We start from the raw sequence: 21,798 nt of genomic DNA, 5'->3' as shown, positions 1-21,798 counted from the left end.
TTATTTTTTACATGTGTTAATGTTAGGATTTTTTGTTGTTGTTGTTGTTGTTTGTTTTTGGTTTTGTTTTAGATAGAATAAGAAAGTTTTTTTTTAGTACATTTTATTGAAAATATGAACAGATAATGTGGGTATTTTGTTCATTTTTGTGTGGGTTTTTGTTTTGTTTTGTTTGTTTGTTTGTTTGTTTTTGGTCTTGAGGAATGAACCCAACAGTTCTCTATCCCTGAGCTACATACCCAGCCCTTTTTAAATTAACCTTATAATCTTGGATATCATGGTGGGATCACTTTTTCATATTGTGCTATATTCAATTTTTTTCTTTTAGTGTTTTTGCAACTGTTTATTTATTTGTAATGCCGGGGATTGAACCCAGAGCCCTACACATACATGGAAAGTGTTCTACCACTGAGCTATATCCCTAACCTTGCATCTGTTTATATGTGAGGTTTTCGGCCTGTATTGTCCTCTTATACTGTCTTTGAAAAAATAAAGATTGTTAGCTTTCTGAAATGAGATTGGGGGATTTTTATCTTTTTCTATTTTATGAATTAGAGTTATTTTTCCCTGGAATATTTGCTAAAACCAACCGCTAAAACTAATTTGGAGTTACTTTCTTTAGTGTTTATAGAACTATTCAAAAGTTGATCATTTTTATTTTTTGAAACTGTTTTGATGTTATACTTTTTCAGGAATCAATTTTGTGTAAATTGTCAAATTATTAGCCTAAAAATATTGGTAATACACTCCTAATATCTTTTTATTGTCTATATCATCTATAATGATACCTACTTTCCTTTCCAGATATTGGTTACTTGCACTTTTTTTCTTTTTATTTTTGATGAGTCTCAACAAAGCATTGCCAGTTTATTTGGTCTTTTCAAATTCTGAGTTTTGACTTTCTTGTTCTTCTCAATTTTTCACTTTTGGTTTTTCTTATTTCACTATTTCCTGCTCTTATAGTCTGTTTATTTAGTACAAAAAAGTTTATGGATTTCATTTTCAAAAATCATAAGGCAAACCATTTTGATACAGGAACATTATTTAGGTTACATAATAGGTCATGTTACTATTTTAAGTCATGAATAAAAGCTTCTTTGGAATTTTTATGTCACATGTATTTGAATTAAATTTTAGTATTTTATTATTTTGGGAAGGGAATTCTCTTGGGTTACATTTAAACCAGTTTTCTAGGATTACTGATGTTCTTAATAATCACTCTGATATTGAAGGAAGTTCTTTATTATGCTAGTTCTTATAGCAAACAGAACTGTGAGATATTTGTATTCACATTGTTTACCATCTGGACAGGGAGAACAAGGTATTCTATGGGTTTAAAAGAGGTGATGATCCTCAAGGACTAGAATTGTCAGGCAACTTTGTAGAAGAATTCAGTTCTATCCATATTTATCAAGTTCCTTAGCTGCACAAGGTACTGCTCTTCTGTGGGTCTGCAAAGATGATTGCAAAGGTGTCCAGGTAATTTGAGGTAGGACTTATTTGCTATTTATTTTCACTTGGATTTGTTTAACAAGGATAGTTAAAAATAGAAAGGTAAGTTGCATAGGTAGTCATTTAACATGTAATGAAGTAGAATGTTCACAAACTACTCTTGAACTGCTCTTAGTACACTGGCCTGCATGTGTCTTGTGATTTGATTTGCATCCTAAAGGTTGAATATTCTGAGACAAAGAGAGGGAAGACAGCATTCTAAGGAGGAGTTATCTGAGCAAGAACTTGTAGCAGAGAACATCATTGACTGTTTCTTTGTTCGTAATTAGCTAAAAATAAAACCATGCCAATATTCCTAGATACTTTCAGCTGATGTTTGCCTTTCCTCTTTACTGTGTTAATGCTTTTCATGTTTTTACAAATGTGATTTAGAGAAAGTCCTGGATTTTGACTTAAATATATTTTTAGTTGATACCCCATGCCTTTTTTCAACTAGTTAAATAACATGCCATGGTTATAAATTAGATTCTTAGCTTTTTTGAGCAGTCTGGCAAGTATGGGAACCTTTGTTAAAATGAGACCCAGCATGTGAATGGATATGGAAATGAATCATTGTAAATTCATTACTGTATCAAGCAGTTTGTTCTGATGGTTTGCACATAGAACCTTTGTTTATATGTTATAGCTTTTTTTTTATTAAAGTTATGTTTCATTTAGCATATAACTGCTTATTAATTGGTAAAAATACAGACCACAGACTTGAGAGTTTTACAGGTGTCTTATTAAGGTAGCGTTGATATGTTGTATTAAATATTTAAATAATTATATTTTTAGCTACCAACCAATAGTTGACTACATAGATGCTCAGTTTGAGGCCTATCTCCAAGAAGAACTGAAGATCAAGCGTTCTCTCTTCAACTACCATGATTCTCGCATCCACGTGTGTCTCTATTTCATCGCCCCAACAGGCCACTCTCTGAAGACACTTGACCTCTTAACCATGAAGAACCTGGACAGCAAGGTGAGTTAGGAAAGGAATCAATTAATCAGACATTAAATGTGTGTGGATCGTTTAAATATATTTATGGATACTCTGTGCATCTTTAGAACATCTGATAAATTTCTATCAGCTTATTTTCTGGAGAAATTCAATTTAGAAGGTGAGATGCAAAACAAAACATGAAAATAAAAATTCAGTTTCTTTTTTTCTTTTTGGGTACCAGGGATTGTATTTAGAAGCACTCAACCACTGAGCCACATCCCCAGCCCTATTTTATGTTTTATTTAGAGACAGGGTCTCACTGAGTTGCTGAGAGCCTCACTGTTGCTGAGGCTGGCTTTGAACTCATGATCTTCCTGTCTTAGCCTCCCGAGTTGCTAGGATTATAGACATAGGCTCCTGTGTCCGGTCACTTTCTTTTTTAATATAAAAATTATGTAACACTAATTTTAGGTTACAACACTATTAAGCAAGAGGAAGAATGTCATTGATGAAGATTAAAGTACAATGTTTTATCACATATTTAGTGAAATATGTTTTAATTCGAGCCATTGAATTAAAGTCAAAGAAATCTGTTATGATCCAAGAAGATCATAAATTTAGGGAGCTAAAAAATGGTCAATAAATTAACTCAAGTTAAGCTTTTTATATTTGCTTAAAAGATGTTTTTAAAATATTGCCTTATACTAAAAGAAAACTCAGCCTCAAGTAGTGTGAGAAAGGCAGCTTTCATAATCCTGGTTAGTAATTTTATAAGATACAGTTTAAAAATGGAAGGGCATTCTGGTTGTTCTGCTTTCTTTGTATAAGAATACAATAATTGGTGTGGAAAGCATGAGAACTGCTGGTGAAATCTTGGTGCATAGGTTGATTTACTTTTGGCATAGTCCCCGGACTTGAGCAAAAACGTGATGAAGTTGATATGATGGTCTGCTCATCTAATCAGATGTGATAAGATTGATAGACTTAACCATGTGAAGAGATGTGATAGACTTAAGCTTTTAACTAGTTATCTTCATATTGGAGTCTTCTTATGTGGGAATTCATATTTGTCAACGAGTGTGCAACATAAGCTGGGGAGAACAAACATGATAGTAGTATAAAGTGTGAATAAATACAGTACAGTGGTACACACTGTAATCCTGGCAGCTCGGAAGGCTAAGACAGGAAGATTGTGAGTTTAAAGCCAGCCTCAGTAGATTAGTAAGGCACTTAGCAACTCAGCAAGACCCTGTCTCTAAATAAAATACACAAGAGGGCTAGATATGTGTCTCAGTAGTTCAGCATCCCTGGGTTCAATCCCTGACACCAAAAAAATTCTGCTTTATTCAGTTGATGGGGGGGAATTTTGAACTCGGGACTTCTTTATTAAAATCCTGCCTTTAGTTTTCTGTTGTACAAACCAGACAGGAATATTACAACTAAGCTTTCTTATAAGCTTAAAAAGAAAACTGAGGCATGCTTCAATTATTTCATTTGGTACTTAACATTTATGGATATGCGGTATTTTTATAGTGCAAAACTATTACCCACAAGACACCTGGCAGGCCTAGGGAGATCCTAATTTACACAAGAGCACTAGATGAAGATGAGAGATGACTGTGCTGGCTTATGTCGTTCCCAAGGCCTCCAGGCCTTCTTAAGATAATTCTCTTTTGTTCCTATAAGCCAAACACTTGACTGCTTGATAAAAACGTTACTTTTATCTTTTGTAGATGGTGAAAAGTGACCATCTTTGGCAACATGTATTATTTTCCCTCCCTTTGATAGGCGTGTAAATGTTGATGTTTAGCATTCAGTCCACTTCTGCAATTTATGTGGAAGTAATTAGAAGTTATTGACCTGGCATACAGAATATTGAAACCAAGGACTCGTAATCCAACTTTTTATTTTTGTTTTGGTACTGGGTATTGAACCCAGGGATGCTTTACTAATGATCCACATTCCCAGCTCTTTTTTTTTTTTTTTTGAGATAGGGTCTCATTAAATTCTTTAGGCCTTTACTGAGGCTGTACTGGAACCTGCTATCTTCCTTTCTCAAACCTCCCAAGGCACTGGTATTACAGGTGTGTGTCATGGTGCCCAGCAGTATTCAACTTTTTAGGTACTTTGAGTAATTTAACATGAAACCTGTTTACTCAAAATTGTTGGAAAGTTTTCTACCATTAATTTCAGTTTTAGCTGGAAGAACCTGTATCTCCTTGGATCATATAGAAGACTGAAATATCCAAGTATATATACTGAATCATTGTAAAATTGGAGAAGGTAAACATTTAAGAATGGAATTATAATTTTTATTTTTACTTGTATTATTCTGAAAGTTACATTGTGAGCTCACAAGACTAGATTTTTGTGTTAATCAGTCTTCAGGATCTTACATCTCTTTCTCCCTGGCAGTGATAGAACTTTGAATAAAGCTAATGAAGTTATTCCTTTGTGTCATGAACACTTATAGCTGGTATTGGTGCAGCTTCCTTTCCATACCACATAGATAGAAGTCTTTGATGACTGGAACATTGATAAAATGAGGGAAATGTCACTTGTTTCTTAGTTTTGCTGAGAGACTAGTCACTAATTAGTGCTTGGATTATTAAGAAATAAAAGTTGTTAGTGAATTAAGCAAGCAGTTTCAGTTTATTGTTTATTGTATTTTACATTTTTTAAAAAAATTTTTTTTAGATGTTGATAGACCTTTATTTTATTCATTTATTTATATGTGGTGCTGAGAATGGAACCCAGTGCCTCACACATACCAGGCAAGTGCTCTGCCATTGAGCCACAACCCCAACCCATATTTTACATATTGTACAATATATGTGATGGAATTATAAGAGACTGCAAGGGAAAGAAAGAAAATGAGATTTCTAAAATTAATGAAAGATTAATTTTTTTTTTTTTTTGTACCAGGGATGGAACTCAGGGGCACACAACCACTGTGCCACATCCTCAGTCCTATTTTGTATTTTATTTAGAGACAGGGTCTCATTGAGTTACTTAGTGTCTCACCATTGCTAAGACTGGCTTTGGGACTTGTGATCCTCCTGTCTCAGCCTCCCAAGCCACTGAGAGTATAGGTGTGCGCCACCGTGCCTGGCATAAGAGATTAATTTTAATAAGAACTCTGCTTTCTTTGCTTTATTATTATTATTATTATTATTATTATTATTATTATTATTATGTGTGTGTGTGTGTGTGGTGTTAGGGATTGAAGCCAGGGCCTTGCTTATACTACACATTGTAGGCAAGTGCTCCACCACTGAGCTATACCCTGAACTCACAAGCTCTGCTTTTTAAAAACAGTTACTAGGGGCTGGGGTTGGGGTTCAGTGATAGAGCACTTGCCTGGCACATGTGAGGCACTGGGTTTGATCCTCAGTACCACATAAAAAAATTAATAAATAAATAATAGTTGTAGTTGTCCATCTACAACTAAAAAATATTTACTGTAAGGCCAACTATAGGGATGACTCTATAAGGGATATATGTGTGTGTGTGTGTATCAAGTGACAGCCAATGCTTATTTGAGTCAGAGGTCTACTTGTTTTTTCTGTAGAGGGCCAGGAAATAAATGAGGCTTCGAAGCAATATGGCCTCTATGGCATCTACTAGTCTCAGCTGTTGTAATAAAAAAGCAGCCCATGAACGTGCCTACATGAGCAAGCATGGTGGTGTTCTAATACGTCTTTATTTTTAAAGCCGAAACAAGCTGGACCATAGTTTATCACCTCTGGTCTGGGGTAAGGAATTTATTGTCAGGGATTACATGGTTTTGTGTGAATAAATAATTACAAGATTAAAAACAAATCCTCAATTATAAGATTTGTTTTCTTTCTGCCTAATAGGTGAACATTATTCCGGTGATTGCCAAAGCAGATACAATTTCCTAATCTGAATTACAGAAAAATTTAAGATCAAGCTCATGAGTGAATTGGTCTGCAATGGTGTCCAGATATACCAGTTCCCAACAGATGATGATACTATTGCTAAAATCAATGCTGCAATGAATGTAAAGCTCCTAAAGAAAAAATGGAGTCTGTTTACCTATGAAAATACTTGTGATTATTGTCAGTGCAAAAGTGTCTCCCTTATCTGAAGTTTTGCTTTCTGAGGTTTTAGTTACCCATGGTAATTGTAGTCTGAAAAATATTAATTAGCAAATTCCAGAAATAAATAATTTCTAAGTTCTAATTCATTGTGTACCATCTGAATAGTATGATGAAGCTCAATGTACAGGCAGTGTATCAACTTATATCATAAAAGGAAGGATGGGCATAGTATAATAAGGTATTTTGAGAGAGAGTTCATAGTTGTGTAATTTTATTAGTATATTGTTATAAATTGTCCCATTTTATTAGTTATTGTTAATCTCTTCATGTACCTAATTTATAAATAAATCTATCATAGATATGTATGTGTGAAAAAAATAGTAAATATAGGGTTTGGTACTATCTGCAGTTTCAGGCATTCACTGGGGATTTTTAAATGTATTCTATCTGGATAAGGGGGGACCTCTCTGTGGTTTAATTTCCTTTGTATTTTCCAAAAATACTTCAAAACAAAGATGAAATTTTTTTTTCTTTTTTCTTTTTTTGTGGTGCTGGGGATTGACCCCAGGGCCTTGTGCATGTGAGGCAGGCACTCACCAACTGAGCTAAATTGCTAACCCAAGGTGTAATTTTAATAAGTACAGAATAAAACATTTTTAAATTGGTAAAAAGATATTGAGAATATATTTCTAAGTATATTTCCTTCCTTCCCACTTTCATCTGAATACAGCTATGCAGTTGTGAGACTGGGATACACCTTTTGTGAAATCCTCTTTAATTTGTCTACAAAAGATTGCCTTTCTGTCCTGTTTTAAACAAATGTGAGCATACACTACAACCTCCCTTGGAATGTTTTAGAGTCAGTCTTCAGGTGAGATCTCTTCAAGCTGGTATTCACGTATACCCTCCTTTATAGTGCCATACATATGTCTGAAACATTCACTTAACTTTTAACAAGGATTACTAAATTCTTTTTACTTTCTTCAAGTTATCACATCTCTTAAATATCTGGTCTTATTTGGAGGATCATGGGTTTGGGACTAAGGGAAATTTAACCATATGCTCTGTAAGAGTTATAACCTCCCCAAGACTGTTTACTGATCTACAAAATTAGGTTAATAGTACCTATCTTAAGAGTTGTCACCAAGAATTTAATGATACACTCCTAGCTAAGTGCCTAACATTGCCATTCATTAACTATATTGATTCTCTATCTTACCTTTTATTTTCCGACTTTTTTATACACCATTTATATTAAGAAATTCTAGAAAAAGTGGACTAATGTAAATGAAGTGATCTTCATTATCAGAAAAAATATATTTGTGTACTTATATTTTTATTTTATATATTTATAATTTATATATTAATATAAATTATCTTTATATTTGATTTTATTTCTCATGCTATCCTAGAATAATTTTTCAGAAAGGAACAATTAAAAAACTCAATGTCAGTTACTTAATATTAAACTAAATAGTAACTCAGTACTTCTTGCATTAGATTTTCCTCTATATTAATTCTCAATTTCAAATAAACTCATTTATTTTCAGCCCCTGAATCAAGTTTTTGTTCACAATCTCCTTCCTTTGCTAGTTCTTCTGCTTGATCTGTCTAAATCGCATCCTTCCAAATATAGCTTGGCTTATATCTTCCTGCTCCTGGTGTTCTCTGGCTTCTCTCAGTTTCTATAGTACTTACTGTACTAGCATTAATTTGGAACTTTGTATATTAATTTGTATTAGTACTATATACTCTATACCCTAAATATAGATACATAATTTCATTATATATATTGTGGTATATGTGTAATTCAACATTGTATTTTTGGACTTTTTAGAGCTAAAGTAGTATTGACCCCAAAAAACAAAAGAGACACACTAAAATTCTTTTTTTTTTTTTTTTTTTTTTTTTTTTTCTCTATTCCCAATAGCATGATGCCTTGCATTAGGAGATGCCTCAGGAAGAATTTTCTTCATAGGGCCCCCAAATGATTTATGTAGTATAGTCAGTACATATTCAAAACCAGGTTTTAAATCTGAGGCATAGGTGGTTGTTAGATTTTTATAGATTTGTTGTTTAAAAGTTATTCTCTATTGTTTTCATAATTTTATAGCTAATCAGTTGTCACTTTGGTATGAGAAGATGAGATTGATGTTATGGTTCCTTTATAGGAACAGTTGCCATTTGCTGTTGTGGGAAGTATGGATGAGGTAAAAGTTGGAAACAAGATGGTCAAAGCTCGTCAGTACCCTTGGGGTATTGTACAAGGTAAATAAGATAAATAGTGAATTGAAAATATATATATTGTGCAGAACATGGTGGCACACACCTGTAATCCCAACATCTCAGGAGGCTGATGCAGGATGATTTCAAGCTTGAGGCAAGACTTGCAACTTAAGGAGACTCTAAAAATAAAAAGAACTGGAGATGTAGCTCAGTGGTAAAGTGCCCCTGGGTTTAATCACCAGTACCCACAAAAATAAAACAAAACAACAACAGCAAAAAAAGAAAAAAAAAAGAAAAAAAAATGATCTGTGTTGCCTCATAATCTCAGATGTAGTTAATTTAGTCTCTGAGGTGTTGCTTATTTTGAATTATGATTGGTTGTCAGAGGCGAGGCAGAGCCACCCCATTCTCCCCTGTATCGTTCCCACCTTGTCTCCCCCGGTGCCATGCAGAAAGTGAGAAGCACTGGGTGGGCATTTTGATCAAAATGTGGATATTTTTTTGTGGGAGCTTGGGATTGAACCCAGGGCTTCACTGAGCTATACCCCCAGCTCTTGATCAAAATTTGAATGTGTAAAGTAGTATTTGAACACGATATTTAAACTAATTATCACTTAACTATAGGGAACAATAATCCATGATCTGTAAATTTATCTTTTTTTTTTCTGACCAAACTATTACCAAACTGTTTCCAGAACAAATAAATCATTCAACCAAGTTGAAAAAGTTAAATTCACTTGGACATTTAGATTATCTGCCATTTTTAATGAATAATTAGCACTATCTGGTTCATTTATTTGTGATGTTAATTAATGGGGAATAGAATACCCCTATCCATTTACTGGCTTCAAAATATAATTTTTTAAATTGACAACTTTTAAAATTTTTATTTTTAATACTTGTACTAAAAATATAAAGTAAGGGCAAGCAGGGTGTGGTGATGAATGCCTCTAATCCAGCTACGCAGGAAGCCAAAGCAGGAGACTTGTGAGTTCATGGCCAACCTGAACAACATAGTGGGATTCCATCTCAAAATAAATAAGTAAATACATGGAATAATTGCATTTAAGATTGTTGGTCACAGTAATGTGTTTATTTAGTCATTGGTCACCATAAAGTTGGATAAAGACCATATAGTATATTCACTAATTTTGAATTCACAATGTATTATAGAAAAAGAATTTGATCATGATGATGAATAGATGATATTCTTGTTTGCACAATTTACTACATTTAGATGAAATATGTTACATATTCTTTAGAGCAGTTGAAATGTTCTGAGTATATTTATGAACTGCTAACAAAACATTCATGAAATATCTTTTTTTTCATGTTATTAGTTTATTTACAAACATATCCAGTATGCTATGAATCCAAGAGTTTGATTCAGTTTTCAGAGACTGCACCTCTTAAAACATTCTTCATATCTGTTATAAATGGATGGATTACAACGTCCCTATTTCTTAAGCAGTTGGTGTCTTACTATAAAGGTGCAGCAAAACCTGATCCAAAGAATAAGGTCATCATAACCAGTAAGCGCCACTTGTTTTCCACTGAAATGGCAAATTCTTCTCCAGTGGCTCTGATGGACCACCGAAGTAGTGAACCTCCAAATGCTCTGTCCCAAATTCATGAAATATCCTTGAGGCATGTGTAACATAACGTATTCCTTTACCATTTTCTGTTTGTCTGTTGGCTAGTAAATTTAAAGCCAATCCCCCAGTCTGTTAATTAACACTGTCTATAATATAGTGTGTATAAGGCAAGACCTTGATTAGTTATATAAAATAATTGTAGCTGTTAACCGTATTGATAATTTTGATGTTCATTTTTCATGTTTTGTGTATTCAACAAATACTAATTGTGTGCCAAGAATTAAAAACCAGTGTTGCTCTCTTCTTTTTCTTTTTCTTTTTTTTTTTTTCTGATTAGTGGAAAATGAAAACCACTGTGACTTTGTAAAGCTGCGAGAAATGCTCATTTGTACAAACATGGAGGACCTACAGGAGCAGACTCACATTAGGCACTATGAGCTCTATAGGCGTTGCAAACTGGAGGAAATGGGCTTTACAGATGTGGGCCCTGAAAACAAGCCAGTCAGGTAAGGGAGACTTTGTTGAGAAGCCAAAGAGGAAGTTAGAAAGGATTGTACCTTTTTATGTATCCAGAAAAATGGGAATGTGTTTCTTACAATATCCAAACTCAGAAAATCAAATCATTTAACAACAAATATTTATTGTTCTTCTTGAATCACTTTAATCCTTCTTGCTTCTGAAGGATCTTTAATTCCTTGTCTGACTCAAAGCCCATGATTTCAGAATACACTGGAATGAATAAGTGAAGGAAAAAACACTATTATTTAGTTTTATTTTTGTATTTATCTGAAACAGATGAAAGTATATTGAACAATTATCACAAAGAAAAGTTGGGCTACAAATCATATTAAATAACCTAAAACTCTGTCATTTGGTGTTTATCCTGAAGAAACTTAGCAAAGGATCTTCTAAGGAAAGAATGTGTGTACAGTCCGAGATTAGGTTGTTTCTTACACTATCACAATGTAGTTATAAGAATTTTAGAACCTTAAGACTTCTTGCTTCAATGGTTAGAGCATAGAGAATTCAATGTTGCTCTAAATGTCCTTGGAAATTTTATATGGTGCTATACCCTGCCCTTTTTTTCTTTTTGAAATCCTAATCCTTTACATCAAATCTGATTTGATACAGCATTTTCATCCAGTTTTGCATGTAATAAAGCATGAGATCCTTAAGGCAAACACTTTTTTAAACTTGTTTTTTTAAGACTGAGGATTCCTTTTCCATTCCAATAAAAATGAATTCCAGTCATTTCCCTGCCTATTAGCATGTGCCTCAGAGTAAAAACCAACAGGAAAGAACAGGAGACTCCAATCAGTATTGTAATTGCCCTTGACCTTGTGCAAGATTTAATCTTAGATAAAGTTAAATTTATTAGTGTATTATGTTGTAGCATAATAATTAAGAATTATATATACTCAATCCTTCCCTCACCAAATTCAGGTATGCTGTATTCTGGTCATGGGCCAATATTGTGATAAACCTAATGATTTTCATATTGTATTATATCTTTACTAAAGATTAATCATCTCAAGTTGGCTTTCCTAGTGTTTCCCAAAGGAGGCTTCTCTTCTCATTTCTTCCAAGCCTCAGGGTCAGTGCAAAGGTCTCTGTGTGCACTAAGGAGGCAGATACCCTGAGAGAGAGCAAGCGGGACAGCTTTGGAGTAGTACTCTCTAAGAAGAGGGATCCAAGTTGCCTGGTGGATTCATCGTAGTCACCTGTAGATGATTAAAAAATGCAGGGTCAGAATTTCCAGGGATGGAACCTAGAAATCTACATTTTAATATGCTCATTCAGTCTTTCAACCAATATTTACTGTTTGTCTACCATCTGCTCAGCATACTAGACACTGGGTATGTATGCACAGTGGGTCAGATGGTCACTCTTGGGTGGGTATGGGAGGAGGACACTGCCCTTTGTGAACAAGAAGATAGGTGGCAGTCAGAAGTGAAAGTGGGGAGACCAAGTTAGGAGACCAGGTATGAGAACATAAAGATTTTAGAAAAGGTTGGTAGTGATAGAGGAGTGAGAAGCATTTTTAGGATATATAATTTTAAGAATCCAGTGATGGATTGATTTGAGTGTGGGGTGCAAAGGAAAGAGGAATGAAAGATTACTTCAGTGACTCTTTTTATTTATTATTGTTTATTTGCATATCTGGGATCAAACCCAGGGCCTCATGAATGCAAGGCAGTGCTCTACTTCTGAGCTACATTCCAAGCCCTCAATCACTATTTTGACCTGAGAAACAGGGTGAATAGATGTCATGTTTATTCCCACATGAACAAGGTTGGACAGGGAGAATTTAGGACTGGCATTGGTAATTGAGAGATTTTCAAAATATTAAATTTAAGCTGCTTATTAAATATTCAGAGCTGGCTGTGGTGGCATATGCCTATAATCCCAGCAACTCAGGACACTGAGGCAGGAGGATCTTAAGTTTGAGGCCAGCCTCTGCAACTTAGTGAGGCCCTAAGCAACTTAGCAAGACCCCATCTCAAAATAAATATAAAAAGAGTTAGGGATATAGCTCAGTGGTAAAGCACTCCTGGTACCCTAGTGCCAAATTAACAACAACAACAATAATAATTTTTTATAATTTTAAAATTTAGGTAATGTATCTAAGAAGGTAATTACATAAATAAATCTGGAATTTGAGAAAGTTAGGGCTGAGATAGTAATTTGGGATTCAATAGTGAAAAATACTAGATAAAATCTTTAGTAGTTTTGAAGTGTCTGCTTTTCTTTCTTTTTTTTGGTTGAGTTGCTGGGGCATGCATGCTATGCATGTACTCTACCACTCCCACCTCCAAATGTCTGCTGTTTGCAAGGCTATGGGATAAGTGCTAGGGATTTCATATAATTCTGGCTCTCATGGGGTTTACAAGCTTGTAGGCGAGGCCAAAATTAAATCCCAAATTGCACAGTAAATTACACTTGTAATGTGTGCACCAAAGGAAAGGTAGACAAAGTATAAGGTGAAAGGAGGGATCCTAATTTAAGCTAGAAGATTAGGGAAGACTTTCTTGAGGCAGTGACTTGTTTTGAGTTATAGTAAGTTGGGAAAAACAGTAAGACACATGCAAAAGCCCCAAAGGCATAGCGAGTACGTGGCATGTTTAAGACTTGAAGGAGAGCAGTTCCCTGCAGTACAAACGGGTTGGGTCCCGGGTAGCATAAGATTGAGAGAACTGGCAGTGGGGAATCACCAGCACTGAGGCTTTGGTGAGGGCTTTGATCTTTATCCTAGAGAGAACATGAAATCGTTTTAGGAGTGATAGCATGTTTGTTTTTTTTGTTTGTAAAATTAGAGCATTATAATTATGCATAGTAGTTGGGTTGATTTTGACAAAATCAAGCATGTAAGAAATTTGATTTCAATCTCCATTCACCACCCTTTCATCCCTCCCTCTCCCCGCCTTCTCCCTCTCTCTTGTATTGGTCTTCCTTTCGCTCCTTTATTTATTTATTTATTTATTTATTTATTTATTTATTTATTTATTTATTTATTTATTCATTCATTCATTCATTCATTCATTCATTCATTCTACATATCTGTTAAGATGAAATTCCCTTTGGTTGTTACATTTTATATATGCTTATAACGTGACTTTGTTAAATTCATTCCATATTTCTTCCCTTTTCCCTTCTTTCCTCCTTCCCTCTTGTTCTCCTTCTATTTCCCTCATCTTCCCTTTATATTTATGATATCTGATTCCCACCACCACCTTCTTTCCCTTATTTTGCATTAGCTTCCACATATGAGAGAGAACATTTGACACTTGGTTTTCTGGGTCTGGCTTATTTCACTTAGCATGATGTTCTCCATTTCAATCCATTTACTGGCAAATGCCATCATTTCATTCTATATGGCCAAGTAAAAACTTCATTTTGCCTATATACCACGTTTTCTTGATCCATTAATTTATTGACAGGCATCTGGGGATGACTGTTGTGAATTATCTTGCTATAAACATTCTCGTGGCTATGTCCCTAGAGTATGCTGAATTTAGTTCTTTGGATAAATACCAATTAGTGGGATAGCAGGATCATATTGTGGTTCCATTCCTAGTTTTTTGAGGAATTGTCACACTACTTTCCAGAGTGGTGTCCTAATTTGCAGTCCCACCAACAATGTATGAGTTTACCTCCCCTCCCCCTGCATCCTCACCAGTATTTATTATTGTTTGTGTTCTTGATAATCACCTCTTTCACTGGAGTGAGATGAAATCTTAGTGTGGTTTTGATTTGCATTTCCCTGGTTGTTTCAGTTGTTTAACATTTTTATACATATTTGTCGGCCAATTTTGGGGTTTTTGTTTTTGAGAAATTCGTTATAGTTCCTTTGCCCATTTATAAATTGAGTTTTGTTTTTATGTTTTTGAGTTCTTTATATATTCTGGATATTAATCCTCTATCAGAGAAGTAGCTGGCAAAGATTTTTTCCCATTCTGTAAGCTGTCTCTTGATGCTTTTAATTATTTCCTTTGCTCCGCAGAAGTTTTGAAATTTGATGGAATCCCACTTGATTCTTGGTTTTATTTCTTGAGCTTTAGGGGTCTTGTTGAGGAAGTCAGTGCCTGTGCCTCTACAATGGAGTATTGACCCTATGTTTTCTTCAAGCATTGCAAGGTTTCTTGTCTAATTCCTAGGTCTTCAGTCTATTTTGATTTGACCTTTATGCAGGGTAAGAGATAGGGAGCTCATTTCATTCTTTCTACACATGGATATCCAGTTTTCCCAGCATCATTTGTTAAAAATGCTGTCTTTTCTCCCACGTTTTCTGCAACTTTGTCAAGTATCAGATGACTGTATGAGGGTTTCTCTCTCTGTCTTCTCTTCCATTGATCTTCGCATCTATTTTGATGCCAATACTATGCTGTTTTTGCTACTGTAGCTCTGTAATATAATTTGAGATCAGTATTGTGATGCCTCCTGTATCTTGCTCAGAATTGCTTTGGCTATTCTGAGTCTCTTATTCTCCCAAATGTTCTTCTAATTCTGTGAAGAATGTCATTGGTGTTTTGATGGGGATTGCATTGAATTGGTATATTATATTGTTTAGTCTCCACATTTTTATGTGGTTTCTATTATTTCTCCTGCTGTTGATTTCTTGTTTCATTCCATTTGGTCCAATAGATTGCATGAAATTACATTCTTTATTTTGCTAAGACTTACATTGTGATGTTGAATATAGTATGTTTTGGAGAATGTTGCATGGTGGTGAGAAGATAAATTTATTTGGGGGTAAAATATTCTGTACATATCTATTATGCCCATTTGAATTATAGTATTATTTAGGTTAGATATATCTGTATGGATTTTATGCTTCGATGACCTGTTGGTGATAAGGGTGTGTTGAAATCCCTCAGTATTATTGTTTTGGGGGCTGTCTGAGATTTAATGTCAAGGAGGTTTTTTTTAAATGTAATTGAGAATACTGACATTGGGGGCATATATATTTACTATCATTATATCTTCCTGTTGGATTGTTCCCTTTACCAGAATGTAGTGGCCTTCTTTGTCTCTTCTGATTATTATTTTTATTTTTTTGTGTGGTGCTGGGGATTGAACCCAAGGTCTTGTGCATGTGAAGCAAGTACTCTACCAACCGAGCTACATCCCCAGCCCCTGATTAATATTTGCTGAAGTCTGCTTTGTCAGAAATGAGAATAGCTACTCTGACTTGCTTTCAGACTTCATTTGTATGGAATATATATATAAATTTTTTTTTTTTTCATCCCAGGCTGAAACCTGGGGGAGTCTTTGCTTATGAGATGAATCTCGAACCTCTTGCAAAGAGCATGTAGTTGCACCTTGTTTTTTGATCCATTCTGCTAATCTTTGTCTTTTAATGGGGGAGTTGAGACCATTTATTTTAGTGTTTTTATGGATATGTGTTTGTGGTTTATTGACATTTGTTATATTTAATTCTGTCTTGAGTCTCACTTAGATGTTTAGTCTTCTATTGATCTTCATCTTGGGAGTTTTAGGATTTGTTTTTGGGTTCCTCGTGTGCAGTTTATCTTTTCATATTCTTTGTAGTACTGTCTTGTCGTTCAGGCATTCTTTTACAGTTTATCCTTGTCATGGAAAGTTTTTATTTCTACGTCAGTATAAACAGTTGGGAGTTAGGGTAGCATCAGATTGATAGAACAGGTAGCAGGGAGTCACAATGCAGAGGCCCTGGTGAGGATTTTTATCTTTGTCTTACAGAGAAGACATATCATTTTAGGTGGATTGGATACCATATTTGCCTTTTTAAATCACTTTTGACTATAAATGTAATGAACATATAGAAGAGATATGCAAATGTTTAGGGGAGGCCAGTTAGGGGAACATTTCTTGAACTGCAGCAATAGCAATAAAAATAAAGAACTGGATGTATTTGAGAGATTTAGAAGGTAAAATTAGAAGAATTTAGTGATCAGATGTAAGAAGATCCCAGAAGATGCTTGGAGGAAGATTTCTCTTCTGTGGTTATGGTTTCATTGATTAGGTAGATGACTATTCTATTCATTGAGATTAGGTTAGTGGTAAGAATGATGGAGCTCATAAGCTCATTTTGGGATCTGTTAAGAGTTTCCTCTGTGACATTCTAGTGACAGTGTCCAGTGAGGCACCTTTGGGTGTTTTATCTTGTGCTCAGAGAAGGTCTGGGCCAAAGGAGTGACTCCTTTGGAATCATAGGCCTTTAGGTGGCTAATTGAAAATATGAGCAATAATAAGACTGCCTGGATGGAGAAACACATCTCAAAAGAAAGATGCTTTGGAAACTACTTTAAATCACTCTCAGTTTTGACACCTGAATGAGCAGGTAGGAGAGAGTGAGAAGAAGCCAGCAGTGGAGAATACCCACTGCTGGCGTTTTTTTGAAGCTAAGTGAAGAGACTGTCAAGAAAGAAGGAGCAGACAACTGGTTGAAAATGAGGGTTAGGTTTATGCTGCACAAGTACAAAAATGAAGACTACAAGTTATTACATTAAACAAAAGGGCAGTGTTTGGAAGGTGGGGGTAGGTCAAGATTACAGAATCATTTAGAATAGTAGGCACGGGTTTCATTCTAGCTCGAGTGAAGTGAATGAACTGAAACCAGTTCTGTCCCCTTTTGTTCTCTGTTCATAGTTCATAAACCAGGAATCAGTGACCTTAGGTCATGTTCCTATCTCATTAGGAGTGGGCATTAACCTGAAGGATTGTCCTACCAAACTATCCCATGGAGGAGAGGTAGTCAGGATCATAGTACCAAAGGAGATGGACAAGTGCTAGGCAGTCAAGATCCAGTCATTGCCCATCACATGTGTTTATGGAGCATTTCTTTACTTTGGAGAGCATTTGTTCACTAATCAGATTAAATCTGGAGAATCAGGAGGGGAGACTTTTCAGTTAGGCCAGGTTCTAGATTGGGTGGGAACAGTAAGGAAGGGAACTGAATTCCAGTGTGAGGATAGATTCTGCCTTCTCCCCTTGATGGAGGAGATATTTCTTACTAGATTTCTTGGTTTAAGCTGAGGCAAAGTATCTCCACTGGTGCTTTCTTATTTGTTGCTAAATGGTGTGATTCTGTAGCCTGATACATTGGAAATTTTTATTTTTCAGAGTTTCTAAGACTTTACATTTTATTTTCTGGTGAATCTTTCATGTTTAATTCAGTAATCACTATAATTTGGTTGGCATGTAAAATCTATATTAATCCAGAAAATTTTTTAAAAGAACTTACATGTACTTGTTAGGATGACCTTTATTTCTCTTTGTCTTTATCAGCCCTCTTCATTGGTTTTCCGTTTGCATCTTATTGAAGGGTTATGCTGAGTCATAGTTGGTATCCTAAGCTGCCCACAAGTGATCATGTACATCTAAGTACATGGCATTATACTCTTACTGGTTTTAATAACTTGATTTTAATGTTTTATATTGATTATTTAAACAATATGAAACAATTTTATAAAACTTCTTGAATCCCCAAGTTTAATAATTTCAGATTAATGTACTAATCTTTTCATAGTTAATCACCTTTAATATTTTTGTACAAAATCACTGGCATTGAAGTGTTATAGGACCTATAATTTTGAAAGGAAGATTTATATAAAATTTTAGAGTTGCTTATTATAGTAACATTTTTGCATTTTTTAGAGCCCTCAAGAGATAAATAACTCACTTTATTTTCAGTCCAGAGTAGACTTAGAAAAAAGTTCATCAGTCATATTCAAACTATACATGAAACACACAAACAGGTCACCTGGGGAAGGGCTTGAGGATGTTCCTTGATGGCATGAGCATCTGAGAATGTTTTTTTCTTCCTCTGTGGTTTTCAACTTTGCTAGTGAGATCTTCAGCTATAGTATGTGGGCATTAAATATTCATGACAAAGCTACTTTTATAGTAAGGAAATAAATAGTATAGCAAGAAAGCTTTTTCATTTTCATTGAATAAATCTATGATATAGTAAATAGTGGTTGCAGTCATTTCACAATACTAACCCTACAAACCATTCCCTTCCAGATCCCCTAAGAGTTTCCTCACTACCTTTTGAATGATAGTGCAGTTTTCTTTAATTAAAATTGTTCTCATAAGTGTGTGTTGTGCAGAGTTGACAAGTGTATGAAATGATGGAAAATATTCAGGAGCAGTACATCACTCTCCTTCAGAGATACCCTGCTTGAAACAGTCTGATTTATGATGTTTGGGATTGGGACTTTGGAGCAAGTCTGATCTGGTTCACATCCCAGCTCATTACTTTGAAGCTATGTTATTTTGGACAAATTATTTTACTTCTCAACTTTCATTTTCTTACCCATAAAACAATATCAGTGCTTGTTCTTGAGGGTTACTGTGGAAATTAAATATTGAACATGAGTTCAGAAATGTCCATTGCTTATGGCAAATACTCTACAAATGGTAGAGCTCTTTTTATCATGTGAATTTATTTTCTTTCTAAGCAACTATAGTACTTGTACAGAGCAGGGAGGCATTTTTAAAAAGAGTTACATTTTATACGAATTCAAGATAATGTCAATTGAGTCTGTTTTTAAAGGCTCTCAGCCCAGTGTTGTATGAACAAAATAGTGAGGTTTATAAAATCTGATAGACTTAGGGGCTTTTTAAAAGTGAGACTCAAGTAGGAAAGACAAAATGCTAGTACAAAGGAAAATGCCTCTTTGGCATCTGAGGCAGTTATGTGGTACCTAGGACATTACATTTATAAGCTTTGCTCTTTTCCCACCTCACCCTCCCCTCCCCACTTCACCCCACTCCACTGCTGGTGAATCCAACTCAGGGGCTCATGCATGGCAGGAAAACACTACCACTAAGCTACATGCCCAGCCTAAGCTTTGTTCTTTTTAAAAATTTGTTTTTGTAATTGTAGATGGACAGAATGGCTTTATTTTATTTGTTTATTTTTATGTGGTGCTAAGGATTGAACCCAGTGCCTCACGCAGGCTAGGCAAATGCTCTGCCACTGAGCTGTAGCCCCAGCCCGCTAAGCTTTGTTCTTAATTAGAATGTTCTTATAGATGTTTAGCTTCTGTTCCTCATGTTATCTGCTATGCATACCATAAACTTAACTATAAGTCACAATAGCTATTGTGCAACATTTTTAACTGCTGTTCCTTGAACTTTCTTTAGTTACACTATTTAAGATCAATCAAATTCCTTAATTCCATCATATTTTGAAATCTGTTTATATGTATTTTCATAAGTAGTAGTAACTGACACAAAAAGTGAATTTGTATTACTTATCAGACCTTCAGGGTATTCTCCCAGAGAGTTAAAAATGGAAGAGATCAACCTTTTTGACATATGAGGTTTATTATACCTCTGGAATGTTACAATTAAGAAAGGGCAGCTGTCTGTAGAGTTCCAGGACAGTCTTTGCTCTGCTTGATTTTATCTGCCTTTACTAACCAGAAGTTTCCGTCACCAAACTATTATGAAGAGCTTTACTAGATAGTCAGATGAAAAAGACAAATAGGGATCCCATTCCTGTTCCCAGGATTTGTGATCTGTTGGGAGAGGGAGGCAGCCAAAATATAAATGCCCAGAAGTGCTTAGAAGTCACAATTCATTCTAAGTAGAGAAGTGGAAAAGCCCTGTAGAGAAAGTTACATCTGCATTTGACCTTGAGGGATAGAGGAATATGAGGGCAGAAGGAGGGTGGGGAGTGGCAGCATCAGAAACAAAGGAGATACCTGAAATGTGAAGTATGTTTTAAGAACAGTGAATAGGCATGCGTGGCTGGAACCTTAAGGGAATTGAATTTGGTTTGGTGAGAAATGAATCTAGGAAAGTAGAATCGAAGGATTCTATAGGTAGCATAACTAATTGGGAAAAAAAGATAAGGAGGTATGTGGTTTTGGTGGAAGATCTAAGGAATGGCAGGAACAATGTGAAAAAAGAGGAACTAGAAGTCCAGAGATTATATAGGGGATTATTGTAACAGTAAAGGCAGAAAATGGCAAAGATCAAGTTGGACTGTAATAGGATATCTGTAGAAATGGAAAGAAGATGGACTTTAATGATGTCAGATTCACATTCTGAACTAATAGACCTTGGTGGTCAGATACAGAGATAAGTGCAAGAGACGTGTCTCAGGTGACTTCATTTCTTCAATGTTTCTAGATAGAGTTAATGCCATTTAACAGAGACTAAAAAGGGAACATGTTTGGGAGGGTAGTTCTTGTGAAGGACTTTTTAATCAGTTCTAGTATCTACATTAGCTGTAGCACTGGAGGCCTTTTATCAAATGCTTTTACATGGCATGTTTCAGATTCTGTACATCAGCAGATACTGGTACATGCTGTTATATATCTGATATCCACTTTGAGTTATATGAGATTTATCAAACTTATTACATCATCTTTTTAACCTGAGAGTAACACAAATAACATTTTTTAGTGTTCAAGAGACCTATGAAGCCAAAAGACATGAATTGCATGGTGAGCGTCAGAGAAAAGAAGAAGAAATGAAGCAAATGTTTGTGCAGCGAGTAAAGGAGAAAGAAGCCATATTGAAGGAGGCTGAAAGAGAGGCAAGTGTGATGTGATTTACATTGATTCTTTTTAGGTGTCCTGTTACTTTGGAGGATTTATCTTAATGCAGTTGGGACACTTTTTTTTTTTTTTGTAATTTCATGAATTTATATTCTGTCTTTAATAAAAGCAAGTCTTAATATCCATTTGGAGAACATACATTCAAATTAGGGTAAAAGAAAAAAGAGAAACCAGGATAGGATCATAAAATAGAGGCAGGGGTTAGATGGTAATAACACTGCAAGAACTTGTACACAAATTTTTTTCTGAGCTTCCTTGCAGCCAGTCCAGGAAAGGAAACCTGATCAGCTCTCATAGGCATTAAGTCTGCACCAATAAGCCTGGAGAGGCAGGAATTAGTAGAGGGCTTAGAATATAGAAGTGGAAACAAGCTTGATTGCAGGCTGTCACAATGCTGTACTGCTTCCCAGAACACATCACAATGG

General features: G+C 35.1%; 1 protein-coding gene across 1 annotated transcript in view; it reads left to right on the top strand.

The window, feature by feature from the left end:
• SEPTIN10 (septin 10) overlaps nt 1–21,381 on the top strand; it is a 53,766-nt gene extending 32,385 nt beyond the window's left edge. Inside the window, 7 exon segments of the mRNA XM_079111220.1 lie at nt 2,287–2,473; nt 6,295–6,336; nt 6,340–6,351; nt 6,354–6,458; nt 8,670–8,766; nt 10,657–10,825; nt 21,219–21,381. Coding sequence (XP_078967346.1) covers nt 2,287–2,473; nt 6,295–6,336; nt 6,340–6,351; nt 6,354–6,458; nt 8,670–8,766; nt 10,657–10,825; nt 21,219–21,366 — 760 coding nt within the window. The 3' untranslated portion in view covers nt 21,367–21,381.
• The last annotated feature ends 417 nt before the right edge of the window (nt 21,382–21,798 follow it).

Source organism: Sciurus vulgaris, assembly GCF_902686455.1.
Source record: "Sciurus vulgaris genome assembly, chromosome: 14".
Classification (NCBI taxonomy): Eukaryota; Metazoa; Chordata; class Mammalia; order Rodentia; family Sciuridae; genus Sciurus; species Sciurus vulgaris.
Note: the sequence above shows the minus strand (reverse complement) of the source record. Positions and strands in the feature narration are given on the sequence as shown.